The 18,994-nt window shown below is 43.9% G+C and overlaps 1 protein-coding gene and 1 long non-coding RNA gene across 7 annotated transcripts in view; one reads left to right on the top strand and one right to left on the bottom strand.

The window, feature by feature from the left end:
- Nucleotides 1-698: 698 nt before the first annotated feature.
- Nucleotides 699-17,995, bottom strand: LOC116986783. The gene is made up of 3 exons (XR_004415570.1): nt 17,985-17,995; nt 5,919-5,922; nt 699-810 (listed from the first exon to the last, which is right to left on the bottom strand). It is a non-coding gene; the product is annotated as an uncharacterized LOC116986783 (long non-coding RNA).
- The window catches only part of ppp1r9a (protein phosphatase 1 regulatory subunit 9A), a 124,398-nt gene continuing 119,569 nt past the window's right edge, over nt 14,166-18,994 (top strand). For 4 of the 6 annotated variants that reach the window (XM_033042420.1, XM_033042447.1, XM_033042429.1 and 1 more), the window contains exon 1: nt 14,167-16,111. In XM_033042420.1, the coding sequence (XP_032898311.1) occupies nt 14,624-16,111 (1,488 nt within the window). In that variant the 5' untranslated portion in view covers nt 14,167-14,623. Of the gene's footprint in view, nt 16,112-18,994 lie in introns of all 6 variants that reach the window. The other 2 variants (XM_033042457.1, XM_033042440.1) reach the window with 1 other exon arrangement.

Genomic DNA, 18,994 nt, shown 5'->3' with positions numbered 1-18,994 from the left:
TAACTGAAGAAGGATCTCGACCCGAAACCTCATCTCTTCCTTTTCTCCAGAGATGCTGTCTGACCCGTTGAGTTATTCCAGCACTTTTTGTCTACCTGTAATAACGTTGCTGGGGTTGAAACAGCCGTCACAATCTTATGGGGAAGATTGACCGACACAAAGTGTTAGTGGTGTGTCTCAATTGTTTTTGCTGAAGTAGTTTAATAGGCATCTTCGCACTGTTTCCAAAGTCAAAGACGGCCAACAAGGGAGACGATGCCCTGTGTGGACCACGACACCTTACCTCAGCTGTCGGAAGTCACAGTGAAGGTGGGCCATCATTTGACAAGTCACGTCTGATTGCGATGGATTGTGGTTTATTGTCATTTAATTTAGATTAGTTTAGAGATACAGCGCGCTCCGCACCGACCAGCGATTCCCGCACATTAACACTAAGCTACACACACTAGGGACAACTTTCAATTATACCAAACTAAACAACCTACAAACCTGAGTCCTTAACTCTCACAAATGATTGTGAGAATCAAGATGTGAATATATTGTGCCACTTCCTCAATTTTGTGTTGTATGATGAAAGGAATATTACATTCAAGTCATGAGACTTTGTAGTGATATTAAAGTGAAGACTTCCAGACATCAATTTGTTTTGATAACAAAGACTCTCTTTTATTACTTTTCAACACTTTAAGCTATTAGAAAAAGTGGGAGTATCCAAAAGAAATTAAAACATGCTCAAACAGGCAAAAAACAACATAAACATACAGATAAGAATCAACATCAGAGGGATAACGGAACTAATCTCCCAGATCACTTTTCTCTGTCCAGCTGCGAGTTCAGAGTGCCCACGAGTTAACACGGCAGACTCAAGAGTCACTAAGGTAAACTCACGGGCCACCAAGTTCTTACAATGAGTTTAAATGTTTCAATTTTTAACTTCAACAGTAAATTTGTCTCGTGGAAAACTTTAAACATGTTTGACATTTTTCAAGAGTTAACAAGTTTCACGGGTACCTGCCGTTAGCGCCACGAGTCGCTAAGTTGCGTCCACGAGTTCCGACGTTCCCGCTACGTTAATCGTACGTGATTGCCACGAGTTTAATTTGGATTAAACTTGGGGTCACTCGTGGGTCGACTTGCACCGTGAGACAGGGGTTTGAGTCTCAATAAGCTCAAGCACCAAGTGCCAACGCTTCATTGAAATCGATTGTAGAGTCTGAAGACCTGTGAAAAAACAACTTCTAATTGCTGCAATGAAGAAGAAAAGATAAAGATTGGACATGTGAGGACTGTAGAAAGGTGTTATTCGGTGACAAAAACATTTTCCTGGTTCAGGGCCAATGTAGCTAACATAAAGGTTGTTTCAGCTACCATAGTTTTGGTCCGCTGCATCCTGTTGACAGAATGATGAGATTTGCCGTAACATATCAATGTATTGCAGAGAAGAATGGTGCCAGGAATGACAAGGATTTTTCCTGCTGGATCTGGGATATTCCAGAAGACATTGCACCATGTCACACATCAAAGATGGTGACCCAGTTTTTCCAACAGAAAAGAATACGTGTCTTGGACTGACCTGGCACGTTGCCTGAACTGAATCTGATTGAGAAGTTGTGGTCAATAAGCACACACTGAGAGGAAAGGACTGTACCATGACACATAAACTCATTGAGGCCATAATTCAGCTGTGGCATTGAGATGAAAAAAAAAATTGTAAACTGTTAGAATCTGAATGATTCTATGCCAAATTGTGTCAAAGAATTGATAAAGAACCGTGGTGGACATGAAGTAAATACTTTATGATACACAGGTAATCAATAAAAGGTAGTCCTGCAACGTATGTTGACTTATTATATCCGAGTATGTGCCTGATTTAATTTATTTGAGCTAAGATGTACAAAAAAGATGAAAGAATGGCTAATCCTCTGCAATAAGGGTAGAAATTCAATAATTGTCTTGTTTTCTGATTTTCATAAAATTTATCTCTATAGCATTGAAGCTGTCAAAACTGTAACAGCATTACCTAGTTATCCGAGGTTACAAGGTTACCTTGTATGTATGTTGTAACCTTGTGTCAAGACAACAACCTTTCTTTCAATGTCAGCAAGAGAAAGGAGATAGCGATTGACTTCAGGAAGCGATACACCTACCCTAGTATATATTGATGGCGCCAAAGTAGAGATGGTTGAACGTTCCTCGGAGTAAATATCACCAGCAACTTGTCCTGCACCACCCATATCGAAGCAATGGCCAAGATAGCACACCAATGCCTCTACTTCCTCAGAAGACTTAGGACGTTTGGCATGGCCCCAACAACTCTCACCAACTGCTACAGATGCGCTGTAGAAAACATTTTGTCGAGTTGCTTCACAACATGGTTCAAGAACAGCTCCATCCAAGAAATTGCAGAGAATTGTGGACGCAGCCCAGATCATCACACAAAGCAACCTTCCTTCCATTGACTCCATCTACACTTCATGCCTCCTCGGCAAGACCACCAAATTAATCGAGGATGAGTCTCACTCCCTGTTCTCCCCTCTCCCATCTGGCAAGAGGTATAGAAGTATGAAAATGCATACCCCCAGATTCAGGAATACTTTCTTCACAGCTGTTATCAGGCAACTAAACCATCCTATCACCAACTTGAGAGCCGTCCTGAGCTACTATCTACTTCATTGGATACCCGAGGACTATCTTTAATTGGACTTTACTGGACTTCATCTTGCACTAAACATTATTCTCTTTATCCTGCATCTGTACACTGCAGACCGCTCCATTGTGATGTGTTGTGTTTCCACTGACTGGCTAGCACACAACAAAAAGCTTTTCATTGTACCTCGGTACACATGACAATAAACTAAACAGTATAGCAGATTCACAGAATATCTAAATAGCTCATCAGATGAATTTAATAGCAAACTGCCAAGGAGAATGAGGAAAACTGTTTTTTTAGTTTTGAATTAAATCAGGCTTAATATTATTGAGTTAGAACCAGCAAGAAGTTACAAGTTGCACTGTGATATGCATTGGGCATTGAGTGGGACTCAGGGCTCTATAACATGAGCTAATAGTTTATTATGGTTAAAAAAATGCCAAATAAATGTCAATGCTTTAGGTGGAGCAGATTTTTTTAAAAATAATGAATCTTGGATCAACAGGATTCAGAGATTGGTGGCCAATAAACAGATGAGATCAGAACTATTAGGTTATTTTGGACAGGAAAGTCTGGACTTGTTTGTGTATGGGTGTACTCCCCTATCATTCCTGGCCTGTTCTTGATTTTATCTTTCCCAGTAAATTACTCAGTGGTCGAGATGAACTCTTTCCACATCGTGGAGCAGGAATTAAGCCTAAGTATTCTCTTTATCTCATGTCACACAATGACATTTATAAAATGAATGTGTCCAGTATCTACAGATTGATTTTAATATACGAATGTGGGATAATGCATGCTACAATGACAAATCACCTGAAACGTGTGCAGTGAAGAAGCTTCCGTTAGCAAAAAACTAATGCATTAATGTGATTACTTCTCATTCAATTAACTATCCCAGTTAATAAAGTTGTTATTAATTATATAGCTGGGGTTATACTATAGAAATCCATAAAGATATCATCTGATTTCTATTCCCTTCTAACCCCCATAAAGCTTTTATCTGTGCAATTGTTTAAGCAGACGTTTAAATATATGACATTCTGGGCAGTATAATTCGAGATAATCCATTGATCACAATTTCAATTTGTCTCAGACCAAGTAGTTAGTACTAAGAATGCTTATTTTGCTGCTATAAATTCCTTTAATGCAGAAAATGCTATTTAAAGTTGATAGAGCATTGAGGGAGTGCGTGCTTTGAAAGCTCTACATGATATCCCGCACTGGCACTATGTACAGTTCTAAACAGCTTGGTTAGGCAAATAATGAGTCAGTTGAAGACATCGAGGACATGCCAGAGGGAGGGTAGTTGATGAGGTACAATATAAGCCACATCGATCTAGCACACTTTGATATATTTCCTAGTGGCAAACCACAGATTCCAAAGTTTTCCAAGATTACCTCTGTTCATTTTTTTCCCTTGGCATAGATTCTGTGGCTTCACTGGAAAGGTCACTTTTTAGTCCCCGTCTCTTGCTGCACTTTATCTATTTTTCTTTTCAGATTTTTAAAACTGATATACCAGGGATAATGTCCTTGCTCTTCTATAAAATATTCAATGGGATCTTCTACCTGAAATAGTTAACATTGCTTCAACTGTGCATCTCATCCAAAATAAGGCATCTTTAAGAAAGCAGTACACCCTCTGCGCAAAACACAAAGTGCTGGAGGAACTCAGCAGAACAGGCAGCATCTGTGGACGAAATGGGCAGATGATATTGCACAGATGCTGCCCAACCTTCTGAGTTCCTCCAGCACCTGTGTTTCATTCAAGATTCCAGCACAGCAGTTTGTTGTGTCTCCAGTGCTGCCTCTGTATTGTACTGAAGTGTCAGCCTGGACCATACATCACAATAATTCTGAGGCTACCAACTTGCCTGTAGATCACAATCAAGACAATATAGTTTATTCTCTCTCACATACCTATCAATCTCCCTTAATTCTCCCTCCACCCACCCCACGGGGTGATTTACTGTAGCCAATTCACCACAGGCTGGCACACTTTTGGGACATGGGGGGAAACCAGAGCAGCTGGAGTAGTCTTCTAGTCACAGAGTCTGCAATCTCCACACATCTAGTGTTAGAGGTCAGGACTGAACCTAGGTCATGGGAGCCGTGAGACTTCAAACAGATCAAATGGAGGGTTCATGTCACATCTGAAACATCTCACCAAGAATTGGTAAAATTAAGTGAAATCTAAATTAAATATATAAACTTTATATATTTGGTGAGATGTAAATCACTCCAAGTGAGGTGGGTGGAGGGAGAAGTAGGAGAGATTGATGGGTATGTGAGAGAGAATTGACTATAGGAAAATAAGTGGGATTGATAGGAATTATCTGAATGGTCAGTCAGAAGGAAAGATGAATAAAATTAATGTTTGTTAACATCAAAAAAATATGGTATTTGCATTCTTCATCCCTCATAATTACAGACTCTCTCCTCCTTGTCCGTGTTTATATTTATCACTCCTCCTTGTCCGTGTTTATATTTTCCTCTGCTTCACAAGCAGTGAGGCCACATCACGAGTGTTGAATGCAATGGACAAGGTTGGCATAACTACACATGGACTGCAGTACTGCAAAAAGTGGTGAACATTGCCCAGTCTATCCCAGGTTCTCCTCACCATCAATTTACAGGAGTCGCTGCCTCAAAAAGACAGCCAGCATCATTAGAGACACACACCACCCTGGCCACACACTCATTTCGCTCCTGCCATCGGAAAGAAGATATAGGAGCCTGAAAACTGTAATGTCAAGGTTCAGGATTGGCCTCTTCCCTACATCCCATCAGGCAATTAAATACTACAATCTCCAAATAAGCTCTAAACAACACAGACTTGGGGGCATTGGTTTTGTCTTTTTGCACTATTATTGTTTGTTGGTTTATATATATATATATATATATACACAAACATTGAACATTTTTTCTCTTGTTTGTTATATTGTTTAACAAGTGCAATATTTATATATGCTATTGTGCTGCTGCAAGTAAGAATTTAATTGTTCTATATGGAACATATGACAATAAAACATTATTGACTCTTGACCTCCCTTGGAAAAGCTGCTGGGGCCTTGGATGGAAGTGACAGGAGTTTAGGGAAAGGTTACATCTGTCCCTAGGTTGCCTGGGAAGTGCCCAGGAAGGAAATGGGTTTGGTGTGGCCCCTTCTACATTGGCAAAAACAAATGTCGACTAGACAATTTTGTTGAACACTTGTGTATGTGTATTAACATTGAATTCTGCAATTTCAATATCCCCCAGCCACCTGTCTTTCCCAGACCATCCACAACACCCACATCTCTCCTACAATCTTGCACCACCCCAGTCACCCTTTATCCTTCCCCCACTCTCCCCATGCTCCTCGCCCATCCTCCCTTTTATTCCCTCTTTCTCTCCCCTGCACCCTTCTACCCATATCCATCCCTTCGGCTCTACCTTTCACTTCTCTTCTTTCCTTATCTGACACCCTCTTGGCTCGATGTTACCCCTGACCCTTTGTCACTATCTCCACCCATCTGTCCCTCACCTGCATCCACCTATCACTTGCCAGGTTTTGTCTCTTTTCCACCTTTCTCCTCCCCTACATCAGTCTGGAAGAAATGTCCTGACCTGAAATGTTGTCAATCCACTCCCTGCACAGAATCTGGCTGACCCACTAAGTTCCTCTTGCATCTGCTGATCCGAACTGACAAATGCCTTTTCTGTAATATAAAGGAACTGCAGATGCTGGTTTATACCAAAGATAGATACGAAATGCTGGAGTAACTCAGCAGGTCAGGCAGTATCTTTGGAGAAAATGGATAGGTGATGTTTTGGGTCAGGAGCCTTCTTCAGACTGATTCTGGTAGGGAGGGCGAGGGAAAAAAACTGGAAGTGAAGAAAAAAAACAAGACAAATCTGGGCCTGCAGCTGATGACCTCAGGCAAGGCTGTTCCCTGATAAGGTTAATGTCGACCAGCCCAAGAGGGATACATAGTTGCGAATTGTGGAACTGGTTAACGGACTTTTAGTGGAGGAAGGAGAGGAAAGAGGGGGGAAGGTGTTTGTAGAAGTCACCTAAAATTGGAGCATTCACCATTCATACCATTGGATTGTAAGTTATCCAAGTGAAATATGAGGTGCTGTTTCTCAATTAGCGTGCGTCCTCATTATGGCAAAGGGTGAGGCTCAGGAAAGAAAGGTCAGTATGGGATTGAGAAGGGGAATTAAAGTGGTTAGCAATTGGGCGATCCAGAAGGCTTTGGTGCACCAAGCCCAAATGTTCAGTGAGATACTCACTGAGTCTACGTTTGGTCACGCCAATGTACAGGAGAATGCAATTCTATGCTCTTTATGTCACTTTGTTAGAATTATCTATTCACATTGTAATCCCTCATCTAGATATAATACAATCGAAAATGTAAAAAATGCAGATGCTGGAAAACTGAAATAAAACCCAGAAAATATTGGAAATAATAAGGAAAGAGGATAACATCGTGAAAATCTGTACTTTTTCAGGTCAAAATCTTCCTCATCAGAACCAGGAAAGTAAAAAGAAAAGAGCATGGTGAGGGATGATAGGACAAAGAGAATGTGTTTGATAGGATGCAGCCAAGGAAAATAGAGTTCAATATTTAGTTGTTCGTTTAATAGATTATTCAGAGCAATTAAAGAGAATGGGAGAGAAAACAAAGAGCCATATTAAATTTGATAAATGTACATTAGAGCTATTGTTGAAACTGTAAAAAGAAAATGCTTGCAATGCTCCAATCATAATCATAATCAGAATAGTACTTTATTACCCAAGTATGCTTTGCAACATACATGGGAATTTGATTTGCCATACAATCATACCAATAAAGTGCAGCAAGACACCCAAATAAATGTTTAACATGAACATCCACCACAGCGACTCCCCCACATTCCTCACTGTGATGGAAGACAAAAAAAGTTCAATCTTCTTCCCTTCTTTGTTCTCCCGCAGACGGGGCACTAGAACCTTCCGTTGTCGGGGCGATCTTGGCTCCCGCAGCCGGCGGTCGAGCCCTCCGTGCCGGGATGATCAAGGGGGGCATCAGGGGGATCTTGGCTCCCCCGCGCCGGGTGATCCGATCCTGGGTCGGGGCTAGTTGAACCTTCTGCGACTTGGATCTTCCCGACATCAGTCTATACCCGAGACTGCAATCTCCTCGATGTTGAAATCCACAGGCCGCAGTTGGAGCGTCGATCCCAGGCAAGGGATCGCAGGCTCCGATGGTAAGTTCAAGGCCCCGCAGTTGGGCTCAAAGTCAGTCTCGAGCAAGGCCGCCAGCTCAATTATGTTAGTCCGCAGAGCGACCGGAGATACAATCCGGAAAACAATCGCATGTCCAGCAAGATAAGAGACTGAAAAAAGTTTCCCCCGACCCCCTCCCCCATCCAGCACATAAAACAAACCAGAGAACATTAACACATACTTTTAAAACACACTAAAAATAACAAAAAAACAGACAGACTGCTGGCGAGGCTGCCATCGCCAATATATTGGGCAGTATCTATTGAGTAATAAGCTGAGTTAATATTACTTGCGGAGATCACATTTTCCATTCATTGCCTTGTTGGTTTACTATCCCTTGGGTCTATCCAAAACAAATTTTCTTTGATTTAAAACTCAGCTGGTCAAGCAGTCTCTGTGGAGGGAAATTGACAGTGCATTTTGGGTCAAGACATGAGAGCCCTCATCTATTGAAATTATACCAATCATAAGCATCTATTAGGATTTGCTGATTAACTTGGTTACTTGTCAGGATATTGATCTTGGTGAACATGGTGAAGGTAATGACAAACATAGTTATTAGACTAGATGGAGATAGTTATTTCCTGACAGTGTGAGTGGTAGTTATCAATTATTAGTCATTCTCTGAATGTTGTCTGTCTTGCTGAACGCTGTTGCTTCAATTACCAGTGTTACAAATGGACTTGAATATAATGCAATTCACTTCTAACCTCATGATGGAAAGCTCAGTGATGAAGAGCAATTTTTTTACATTTTCATGTAGATGCCAATGTTGTAACTGTGCTGAAACAACTTGGATAGAGGTTTATCTGGCAGTCAAGTGTTGTTAATTGTCTTATGCACTTGGACCAGAACAATTAAATGTTTACTTGCTGCAGATGTACAGGCACATCTATATAATTAAAAGTCTCATCTTGACCACTTCCTGGCTGCGCTGTATATTGGGGAGAGCAGGACTATGAAACCCCGGATGCCTGGACGTGAGTCAGTCACTCTGCAAGATCATAGGGAGAGGCCACGACTGTCATTCTAAGCTGTGAATCAACTGAACTGTGAGTCTGCAATTTACTTGCAATAAATGATTTGTTAGCCCTTAATGACAATGCCATGAGTTGGTTGGCCTGCTGCCCTGCTTGTGCTTGAAAGTGCAATGCTTAATTGGAAATGAAATGAAATGAAATGACAACGCCATGAGTTGTTTGGCCTGCTGCCCTGCCTGTGCTTGAAACTGCAATGCTTTATTAGGTCCGACTGTGTTTGGAAGGAATAAATGCTTCATTTGGTCCGACTGTGTTTGGAAGGAATAAATGCTTTATTAGGTCCGACTGTGTTTGGAAGGAACAAATGCTTTATTAGGTCCGATTGTGTTTAGTCCAAAAGTCCCGCTCTTTTCGTGACTTCCGCTGATTGCGTAATTTCCGGTGAGTGCAGAGGTCGCTCTGATTGCGGAAATTCCGCTGACTACGGAAGCCCCACAGTGGAGAGGCCGCACTCAGCCGTGTGAGTAGATTCAAGAAAGTTTACTGTCAAATATATGGTGTGTGAGTGTGAATGTGTGTGTGTGCGTGTGTATGTGTGTGTGTGAGTGTATGTGTGTGTGTGTGTATGTGTGTGTGTGTGTATGTGAGTGTATGTGCATGAGTGCGTGTGTATGTGTGTGTATGTATGTGTGTGTGAGTGTATGTATGTGAGTGTATGTGTGTGTGTATGTGTGTGTGAGTGTACGTGTATGTGCGTGTGAGTGTATGTGTGTGTTTGTGCGTGTGAGTGTATGTGTGTGTGTGAGTGTATGCGTGTAAGTGTATGTGTGTGAGTGTATGAGTGTGTGTGAGTGTATGTGTGTGTGAGTGTATGTGTGTGAGTGTATGTGTGTGTGATTGTGTGTGTGTGTGTGCGTGAGTGTGTATGTGTGTGTGTATGTGTGTGTGAGTGTATGTGTGAGTGTATGTGTGTGTGTATGTGTGTGTGAGTGTATGTGTGAGTGTATGTGCGCGAGTATGTGTGTGTGTGAGTGTATGTGTGAGTCTGTGTGTGTGTGTATGTGTGTGCGTGTATGTGTGACTTTGTGTGTGTAAGTGTATGTGTGTGTGTCTGTGTGTATGAGTGTGTGTGTGTGAGTGTATGTATGTGTTTGTGTGTGAGTGTATGTGTGTGTGTGTGTATGTGTGTGTGAGTATATGTGTGTGTGTGTGTGTTTGTGCGTGTGAGTGTGTGTGAGTGTATGTGTGAGTGTGTGTGAGTGTATGTGTGTGCTTGAGTGTATGTGTGAGTGTATGTGTGTGACTGTGTGTGTGTGTGACTGTGTGTGTGCGTGAGTGTGTATGTGTGTGTGTGTATGTATGTGTGTGAGTATGTGTGTGTGAGTGTATGTGTGAGTGTATGTGTGTGCGCGCGCGAGTATGTGTGTGTGAGTGTATGTGTGTGAGTCTGTGTGTGAGTGTGCATGTATGCGTGTATGTGTGTGTGTGAGTGTATGTGTGTGTGACTGTGTGTGTGTTTATGTGTGTGCATGAGTGTGTCTGTGTGTGTGTGAGTGTATGAGAGTATGTGTGAGTGTATGTATGCGTTTGTGTGTGAGTGTATGTGTGAGTGTATGTGTGTGTATGTGTGAGTGTATATGTGTGTGTGTGTGTGTGTGTGCGTGTGAGTGTATGTGTGTGTGTGTATGTGCGTGTGAGTGTATGTGTGTGAGTGTATGTGTGTGTTGTGTGAGTGTATGTGAGTGAGTGTAGTGTGTGTGTGAATGTGAGTGTAGTGTGTGCGTGAGTGTATGTGTGAGTGTATCTGTGTGTGTGTGAATGTATGTGTGTGTATGTGTGAGTGTGTGTGTTGTGAGTGTATGTGTGTGAGTGTATGTGTGTGTGTGAGGTGGAGTATATATGTGTGTGTGTGTGTGTGTGTGTGTGTATATTGGAATTAGCGGAGGTGGAATATTGCGTTGGGGGACCAGCCCTCCCATGTGAAGGTGGGACCCAACGGTTCCCACTTAGTCTAGTTAAACATAACAATACAACAAATGAATATACAATAAATCACCCATCATTCTAATAAACCAAACTATGATTGTGCAAGCCAAAAACAGCAGTGCAATCTTAGTAATCCAAAGTTCATAGAAGTTCAGTGCTGAGATAGGGATGTGGTTAAGGTTGTGCAGGGTGGTTCAGGAGCCTGATGGTTGATGGGAAGAAACTATTCTTGAACCTGGAGGAAACTTTTCAAGCTCTCTACCTTCCTCCCGATGGTAACAGTGGGGTGAGACCATGGCCAAGGAGATATGGCTCTTTGATGTCAGTTTGAAGCAGCTCTTCTTATGAATCAATTCAACGGGAGTCAACACTGCTGTATTGCACAGATCTCCCACAGCTGGAATGTTGTCTAGTCGTTGCTGTATCCAATGCTCTCACGGGTTTCTTGGACTGATTTAAATTGGCTGCCGGCTGGCTTCTCGGATGGTGCTGATAGGTGGAAGCCACGATTGATCGTCTGCTTTGTACTCTGGCTAAGTTGGCTTTTAAATTCTCTATCCTACTCAAGTTCTTACGACGTTCTTAAAGATTCCATGGTTCTACTTCTGAATAAGTATGCATGTGGGGTTGAACAACATTATTAAAAAATATTTATATATATATATATATAATTACCATGTGTGCCATCCTTTTATCTACGAATTACCCGTCATGTATGCCATCCTTTTATCTATGAATTGTCCCTTCATCTTTATACGTTTAAAACTGTGTGTGTGTGTGTGTGTGATTTTGCCTTTGAAACGTATCTCCTCGAAAACCAGAGGCAAAAACAGGGAGATTTTTACATATTTTGGTAGGGATTTACCTTATGAGTTCAGAAATCTCTAAATTTGGTATATTATTTCCCCAGATTTTTAATAAAATTGTTCACAAAACTCAGTGGATAGGATTATGGGGTAAAAGGAGCAAATTAATAATATCTCTTTAATAATATCAAGGGGGGTAGTTAGTGTGTGTGATGACACCAACGGGTCTGCACTTGGTCTAGTATTATAATAAAATTGAATAGGATTTTGAAATGCTGTTTATCACGAGGCTGACTGCCCTGCAATTTAACACTGAGGTTTCACTGTTGGGTGTTCTGATGTGATAAACAATGTAACATCGCAAAAATCGGAAACAAAAACATTAAAATATTGTGTAAAGCGTCAATGATTGATCAGATCTGACGTGGAAAAGTCCCACCATGAATGGATACAAAGTGCTGGAGTAAAACCCGTCTCACGGTGCGAGTCGACCCACGAGTGACTCAGAGTTTAAAACAAATTAAACTCGTGGTAATCACGTATAATTAACGTAGCGGGAACGTCGGAACTCGTGGACGCAACTTAGCGACTCGTGGCGCTAACGGCAGGTACCCGGGAAACTTGTTAACTCTTGAATAACTTTAAACATGTTTAAAGATTTCCACGAGTCAAATTCACTCTTGTAAAATTTGAAACATTTAAACTCATTGTAAGAACGTAGTTGCCCGTGAGTTTACCTTAGTGACTCATGAGTCTATCGTGGGCACTCTTTAACTCAGCAGGCAGGCAGCATCAGGACGGGACTGGAGTCCCCCCTCCTGTCTCCTAACTCCAGTCCCATCCCGACCCCCTGGGAAACTGAAGGGAGTGACAATCAACTGCCACGGATACAAATAATGTCATACACAAGAAAGGGCAGATGCTGGTTGACAAAAAGTGAACACACAGTGCTGGAGTAACACAAAGACGCAGCAGAATTTTGGAAACGTCATCCCATCGCCCATTCCTTCTCTCCAGAGATGCTGCCTGTCCCGCTGAGTGACCAGACTGAGGGAATTCCCACCTATATGAAGCAGAGAGAAACGCTCTGCCCGACTTTTGAGAATGGATTCGGTGGTTTGTACCCACTCCCCCTCCCTGCCCACCCACCTAACTGCCAAGCCAGCAAGCCGGACCCCTCCTCGTTGCAGCAGCGGAAGCGACATTTCCGAGAATGGGGCAGAGAGCTGGGACAGGGCTGGGATGGGAGCAGGGCAGATGACGCGCACCAAAGGAACAAACAAGTTGATGGCTGCAAGGGGCAGGCGGCAGAGGTCTTGTGCCCCAGCGAGGTAGACCGCTCTTTCCCCTGCTAGTGCACACACAGAAAGAGAGATGAGAGCAGACAATAATCCCAGCCTAACCTAAGAGCCTTGTCACACCAGACAGATTAATGACGTCAGCGCATCCTCCCCCCCACCCCCCCCCCCCCCTCCCTCCACCTCAACTCACGCCTGGGCACCAAAGCAGCTCAGGAGGCGAACCCTGAGCTTGGTCTCCCAACAATCTGATGTGCAACTGATGTGAAAGAACAGCTGCTGCGGCTGGCCGGCACCCGGAATGGACTTCTCACAACCTCACACACGAAAGGTGTGTGCGAATAAACAAAAACAAGGAATAAAACCAAAGCCTGGCTTGAAAGGCAACTAAAAATATATTCCGCTTAGAACGAGAAGGCGCGGAGACATCCGTCCACATTCAAAGATTTCATCTCCCGTCTCCCCGCAATGTGTAGTCCTGGCAGTAAATTCAGGATGGAGCTGTCTTCTTTATCACTGTTGCTTCGCCGCCACCGCCTCCTCGCGAGTGCGGGGCCGAGATCCTGCCTAGTTTTTTAAAGTTCTGAAATGAAATAACTTTCAATACTGAATCAGATTATACTTATTGTATGAGATGCTGTCCAGCTCCTCTATTTGATACTTAAAACAGACTTTCATTCACGGTTGGCTCAAGAGTAACTCGGGAGAGGAACTTGGTAACAGGGGGCATCAGAGCCAGACTACAATCTGAGCCAGACTACAATCCATTTTAAGAAGAGTCCATACCTGAACTCCACCAATCAATTTTCTCTAGTGATGCTGCCTGCCCGTTGAGTTACTCCTTTGGTGTATCCCAGCATCTGCATTTCCTTTTCCTTGTTTCACCATTTTGACCAAAGATACTAGAGGAGCTCCTCTAATATCTTTGATTTTGACTATTCCCACCATGGATGGTTACCTACACATTCCTAGTTTGTGTTGCAATGGGATATTTACCCTGCAACGTGTTGTTGACATGTTTACCCATTCTTGCAGCAGGCCGCGTGGTTTGTTGGAGCAGTGCTGCCGCACAAGCCGCACAAGCCGCCTCCCCTCCTCCAGCCCGTCCCATGCCGGACTCCGGTGGCATGTGCGGTTGGGCGGCGGTTGGCCAGCGCGCGGCGACGCAGTGACGTAGCGGGCGCGCGGAGTAGCCGGGCGTTTTGTTTCGGCGGAGCGCGAGGAGCTGTCAGCGGGAACGGTCGCGTCGGCGCGTGGCCGTGGCCGAGGCAGCGGAGGAGACGAAGCGGAGCCGGCGGCGGCAGCCGATCCCACTCCCAACCCGAGCCCGCCTCCCACCCCCACTCGAGTCTCCCTTCTCGAGTCGCCGGCATGGTAGCCGGCAGCCGCTGCTCCGCTTTGGCTTCGGGGGCACCTGTCCCGCTGTGCCCGCAGGCATCTTCTCCTCCTCCTCCTTCTCCTCCACCACCACCAGGCGTGACAGCGGCCGCCTGAGACCTTCCTCCCTAGCAGCAGAAGACCTCTCTCTGTGCGTTCATTTCGGAGGAGCCGGCGGCGGTCGGTAGGCCGGCGCCGGGGCCAAGTCACGGGTAACCGCCCCCCAACCGCCGTCACACTTCTTCACCGTCCGCAGCTGACGGCAAACCATGATGAAGACCGAGGCTTCGGCAGAGAGGTCGAGTCTCCGCAGCTCCTCTCCGCACCGCAACGCGTACAGGACCGACTTCCAGGCGCTCAAAACAACCTTCAGTAAAACTGGCAGCGGCGGAGGGACCGGGACGACGGCAGCCGGGGGCGACTCCAAGGCTAGGGAAGTGTCCCAGAAACCGCCGTCGTCGCAGCAACAGCAGCAGCTGCTGCTGCGGGGAAGGAAGTATGGCTCCAATGTTAACCGGATCAAGAATATGCTGTTCCTGCAGATGGGCATGGAGTCTGGCGAGGAGAGCGCGGTTGCTGTCCGCGTCCGCGGCGGCAGAGGGGCTCCCTCGTCCCCGCACCGCAGGCTGCGAGCCCGCGATGTTGCGCAGGTGGCATCCAGCGCTCGGGTCAAGCTGCCGGCTGCTGTGTGCGACCGGACTAGTCGTACGGACTCTCGGCGAGAAGGCCAGCCCAGCGGCTCCAAATTTTCCGAGACCCGTAAGCTCTTCGAGCAGAGCGCCCGTGACTCGGCGGCTGCCCCGCAACCAGGCTCGCCCAAGAGGGAGAGGAAATGTTTCCAGGACCAACCGCTGGATGAACTGCAAGAGGTCCAGAACCTATGCTGGGATAAAGGAAGCGCCGATTCATTGGACAGCACCTGCCCCCGAACAGAGACTTCGTCGTCTGCTGCCCCACTTTCTGCTGCTTCTCAGAACACCGAGCTACCAGCCTTGACAACTGGCAAAAGCTTTCCGGCTGGACACAATGCCTGTGTTCCAAATGCTTCGTCTAAAACACTTGAACTGCAAGAGCAGGGAAAGCAACAGCAGGCTGCTTCCGACATTCCTTCTGTTCAGGGCCAGCTTGGAATTCATTTTGCAAACCAGGATGGTGGTACATGTTCGCCTCGGAAAGGTGAAAATAATCACATTTCGAGCCAACAAGCTTCTCCTTCAGAGACTGTAAAATCCACTACCCTTTGCCAAAGCAGCGCAGTGAAAGCAAAGCAAATTAAATCTGGGATTAATGAATGTACGGATAATCGCAACGGAGGATCTACTGGAGATTTGGGGAAGCAATTAAATACTGGTGCGAGTGTGAATCATCCTAATGTTGCCGACCCTCCGAAAAACGATGCAGTTGCTGCCGAAATATCGATGGGTACGCGAGGTTCAACAGCGGGTGAACATTTCTCAGAGGAAAGCCCAGCTGACCACCCTGGGTCTTCGGTCGTCAGTCGATCAACTGACAAAGGCGACAAAAATGAATGTTCCGGAACTGAACCTTTTGTTCAACATGCGGAAAATGAAGGCGGCGGTGTGGAATCCGGCGATGACACTGGTTGGGACCAAACTTATGAGGACTCGGAGGAACAATTGGATAGCGATGAAAATAATTACGAACCCGTTTTGGAACGTACAGAAGTAACAGGATTGTCCGATGAAGATAATGTTCCAGCCAAGAGGAAAATTAAGTTCAGCACAGATCCCATAAAAGTAAGTGAATCATTAACCTATGTATTGTGATGACTAAACACGTTATGGATATTTTGACGAATTAAACCGAAACGTGTATAAGCAATTAGCAGTGTGGTTAACACATGTATTCTTCATATTATCTTTGAGCACAAAATGTTAACCATATCTATGGATTTAGAAGGTATTATGTTTCATTTGTGCGCAGCTGCAAGGTGATTTGACGTAAAGAAAGATTAATCAACAATTTGGATTATTTCATTGAGACGTGAAATAATTTTGGTCTTTTTCTCAAGCACCAATTTTTTCTTGCCAATTGATCTAGATTGAAACTGTGTTACATTGATAATGTTCAAAAATGTAATCGAGGCACAAGATAACTGGTGAGTTAAGGGGATCCAAACATGCAGCCCTTTCGGGGAAATGCAATCCTTCAATCAGGATCGTAATTTGCAGAAAATTGAATAAAGTTGGTTTTAGCTTTTGTGAGACATTTCCTGAACACTCAACGTGCTGGAATAACTCAGCAAGCCAGGCAGCATCTGTGGAGAACATATGTCCATGTATTTTTGGATATTTGGACGTTTTGGGTTGGGACCCTTCTTCAGACTGATTACGGGGGTGGGAAGGAGAAGAAAGCTGAAAGAGTGGAGGGGCAGGGCAAAGTCTGGCAAATTAATAGGTGGCTATAGGTTATCTCCCCCCCCCCCCCCCCCCCCCCACACACACACACACACACACACAAAAACACACAATCAGTGTGAAGAAAGGTCTTGCCCGAAACATCATTCATCCATGTTTTCCAATGATGCTGCCTGGCAACTCATAACTGTCTGTAGTTACTCTGGCACTTTTTTTTTCGTACACCACCTGCAGTTCCTTGTTTCTACATTTCATGAAGTTTCACTGAATATATTCATTTGATGAACACAACTATCTCACCTGCAAATACATATGCATGGATATATCTTCATTACAATCTTTCTATTGCTACTGAGGGAGTGCTGCGTAGGTTCACCACGTTAATTCCCGGGATGGCAGGGCTGACATATGATGAAAGAATAGGTCGACTGGGCTTATATTCGCTGGAATATAGAAGGATGTGCGGGTATCTTATAGAAACATATAACATTCTTAAGGGATTGGACAGGCTAAATGCAGGAAAATTGTTCCCAATGTTGGGGGAACCCAGAACCAAGGGTCACAGTTTAAAAATAAGGGGTAGGCCATTCAGGACTGAGATGACAAAACACTTTTTCACCTAGAGAGTTGTGACTCTGTGGACTTCTCTGCCCCATTAGGCAGTGGAGGCCAATTCATTGGATGTATTCAAGAGAGAGTTAGATGTAGCTCTTGGGGCTAACGGAATCAAGGGATATGGGGGAAAAAGCAGCAACAGGGTACTGATTCTGGATGATCAGCCATGATCATATTGAATGGCGGTGCTGGCGAAGGGCCAAATGACCTACTCCTGCACCTACTTTCTATGTTTCAAGGATATCTAAATTTACAACAAGATCTAAATCAGTTGGGAAGGACAAAGGAATGGCAAATGGAATTTAATTTTGACGTGTGAGATGTTGCACTTTCCTGTGCCGAATCAGGGTAAGTCTTCTATGGTAAATGGTAGAGCTGTGGGGAGAGTTGCAGTACAGAGAGATCTTGAGTACAGGTGTATAGTTGCCGAAAAGTGGTCAGTCGGGTGGACAGTGTGGTGAAGAAGGTCCACCCGGGGGGGGGGGAAGACGGGATGGGTGGATACATGTGAGGGAGGGTGGTGATTGGCAATTGGGAGGCGATAGTGAAAAGGGCTAGAGGTGAAAAAGGAGACAAACGGGTGTCAATTATGGTTCTCTCACCACACCAATCACCTTAATTCATCTCCCCCCACCACCCCCCTCTGTATGCTGATCTCCCATTCCTGGGTCCCATATTTCACTACCACTGGCTTTATATTACACTACTACTCTTCTTTCCTTATTTGACACCCTTTTATTTCATTTTCAGTTAACTAATTCTGTCAACATTCTAATATATTTACTCCCAAAACCTTGTATATTCTCGTTTATATTTTGGTTGTAGATAACTAGAATCTGAGCACATAAATTAGTTTTGGCCAATTATACAGACAATCATTTGCTGCTTTTTATTTTAATTTGTATTGGTTTTTCTCTTGTTCTTGCTGTTGTTGTCGTCTTGTTCTTGCAAGTTCAAAAATTACTTTTACATCATTACATGGAATGAGGGGAATGAAGTGAATGAGATTTGGCAGAATGCTTGGTTGAGCAAATTAGTGGCACTTGCGTTTTGAAATCTTACTCTTAGTGAGCTCCTTTGTAAGCATTTTGTTGGTTATTTTTCACAGTCTGTTTTGCACAACTGTGCGCAGCATTTTGTGAACAATAAAGGTATGGTAGTTGTTAATTCTTAAAGAAAAAAGTAGAAAACAATATCAACACAATTTAAAGTTACACACACCTTTAAATGTGGCGGCCATATAGTATTTAGTTATTATCACAAAATTAAATGGAATATTTTATACTGTTCACTATAAAACTGGCTTACTGGGAGCTACAATTGCCAATGTTGTTTAGGACTTTGGTAATGAACAGTTGGAGACAGATTGGTTTCTCATATGCTTTAGATTTCAAGCTAAAAATTCAATGTTTGTAACCAGAGGGGCAAACATGAATACATTCTGCAGTATTGAGGGTGAGATTCGAATGACTATTTTTTCCTTTTCTTCGCAATAAGCATTCATAAATGAACATTGTTACTTTAGTTTTTACCACCATTTTTGCTTATTGGTTTTAAGACAAGGGGCAGAGCAAGTTTCAGAGACACCACCACAGTCTCATCTGTGAAGTTCACTATATCTCAGCATTTTGCATCTGCACACTAGGA

The sequence above is a fragment of the Amblyraja radiata genome, chromosome 2, assembly GCF_010909765.2.
Source record: "Amblyraja radiata isolate CabotCenter1 chromosome 2, sAmbRad1.1.pri, whole genome shotgun sequence".
Lineage (NCBI taxonomy): Eukaryota > Metazoa > Chordata > Chondrichthyes > Rajiformes > Rajidae > Amblyraja > Amblyraja radiata.
The sequence above is the reverse complement of the archived record's forward strand: the minus strand, read 5'-3'. Positions and strand labels throughout refer to the sequence as shown.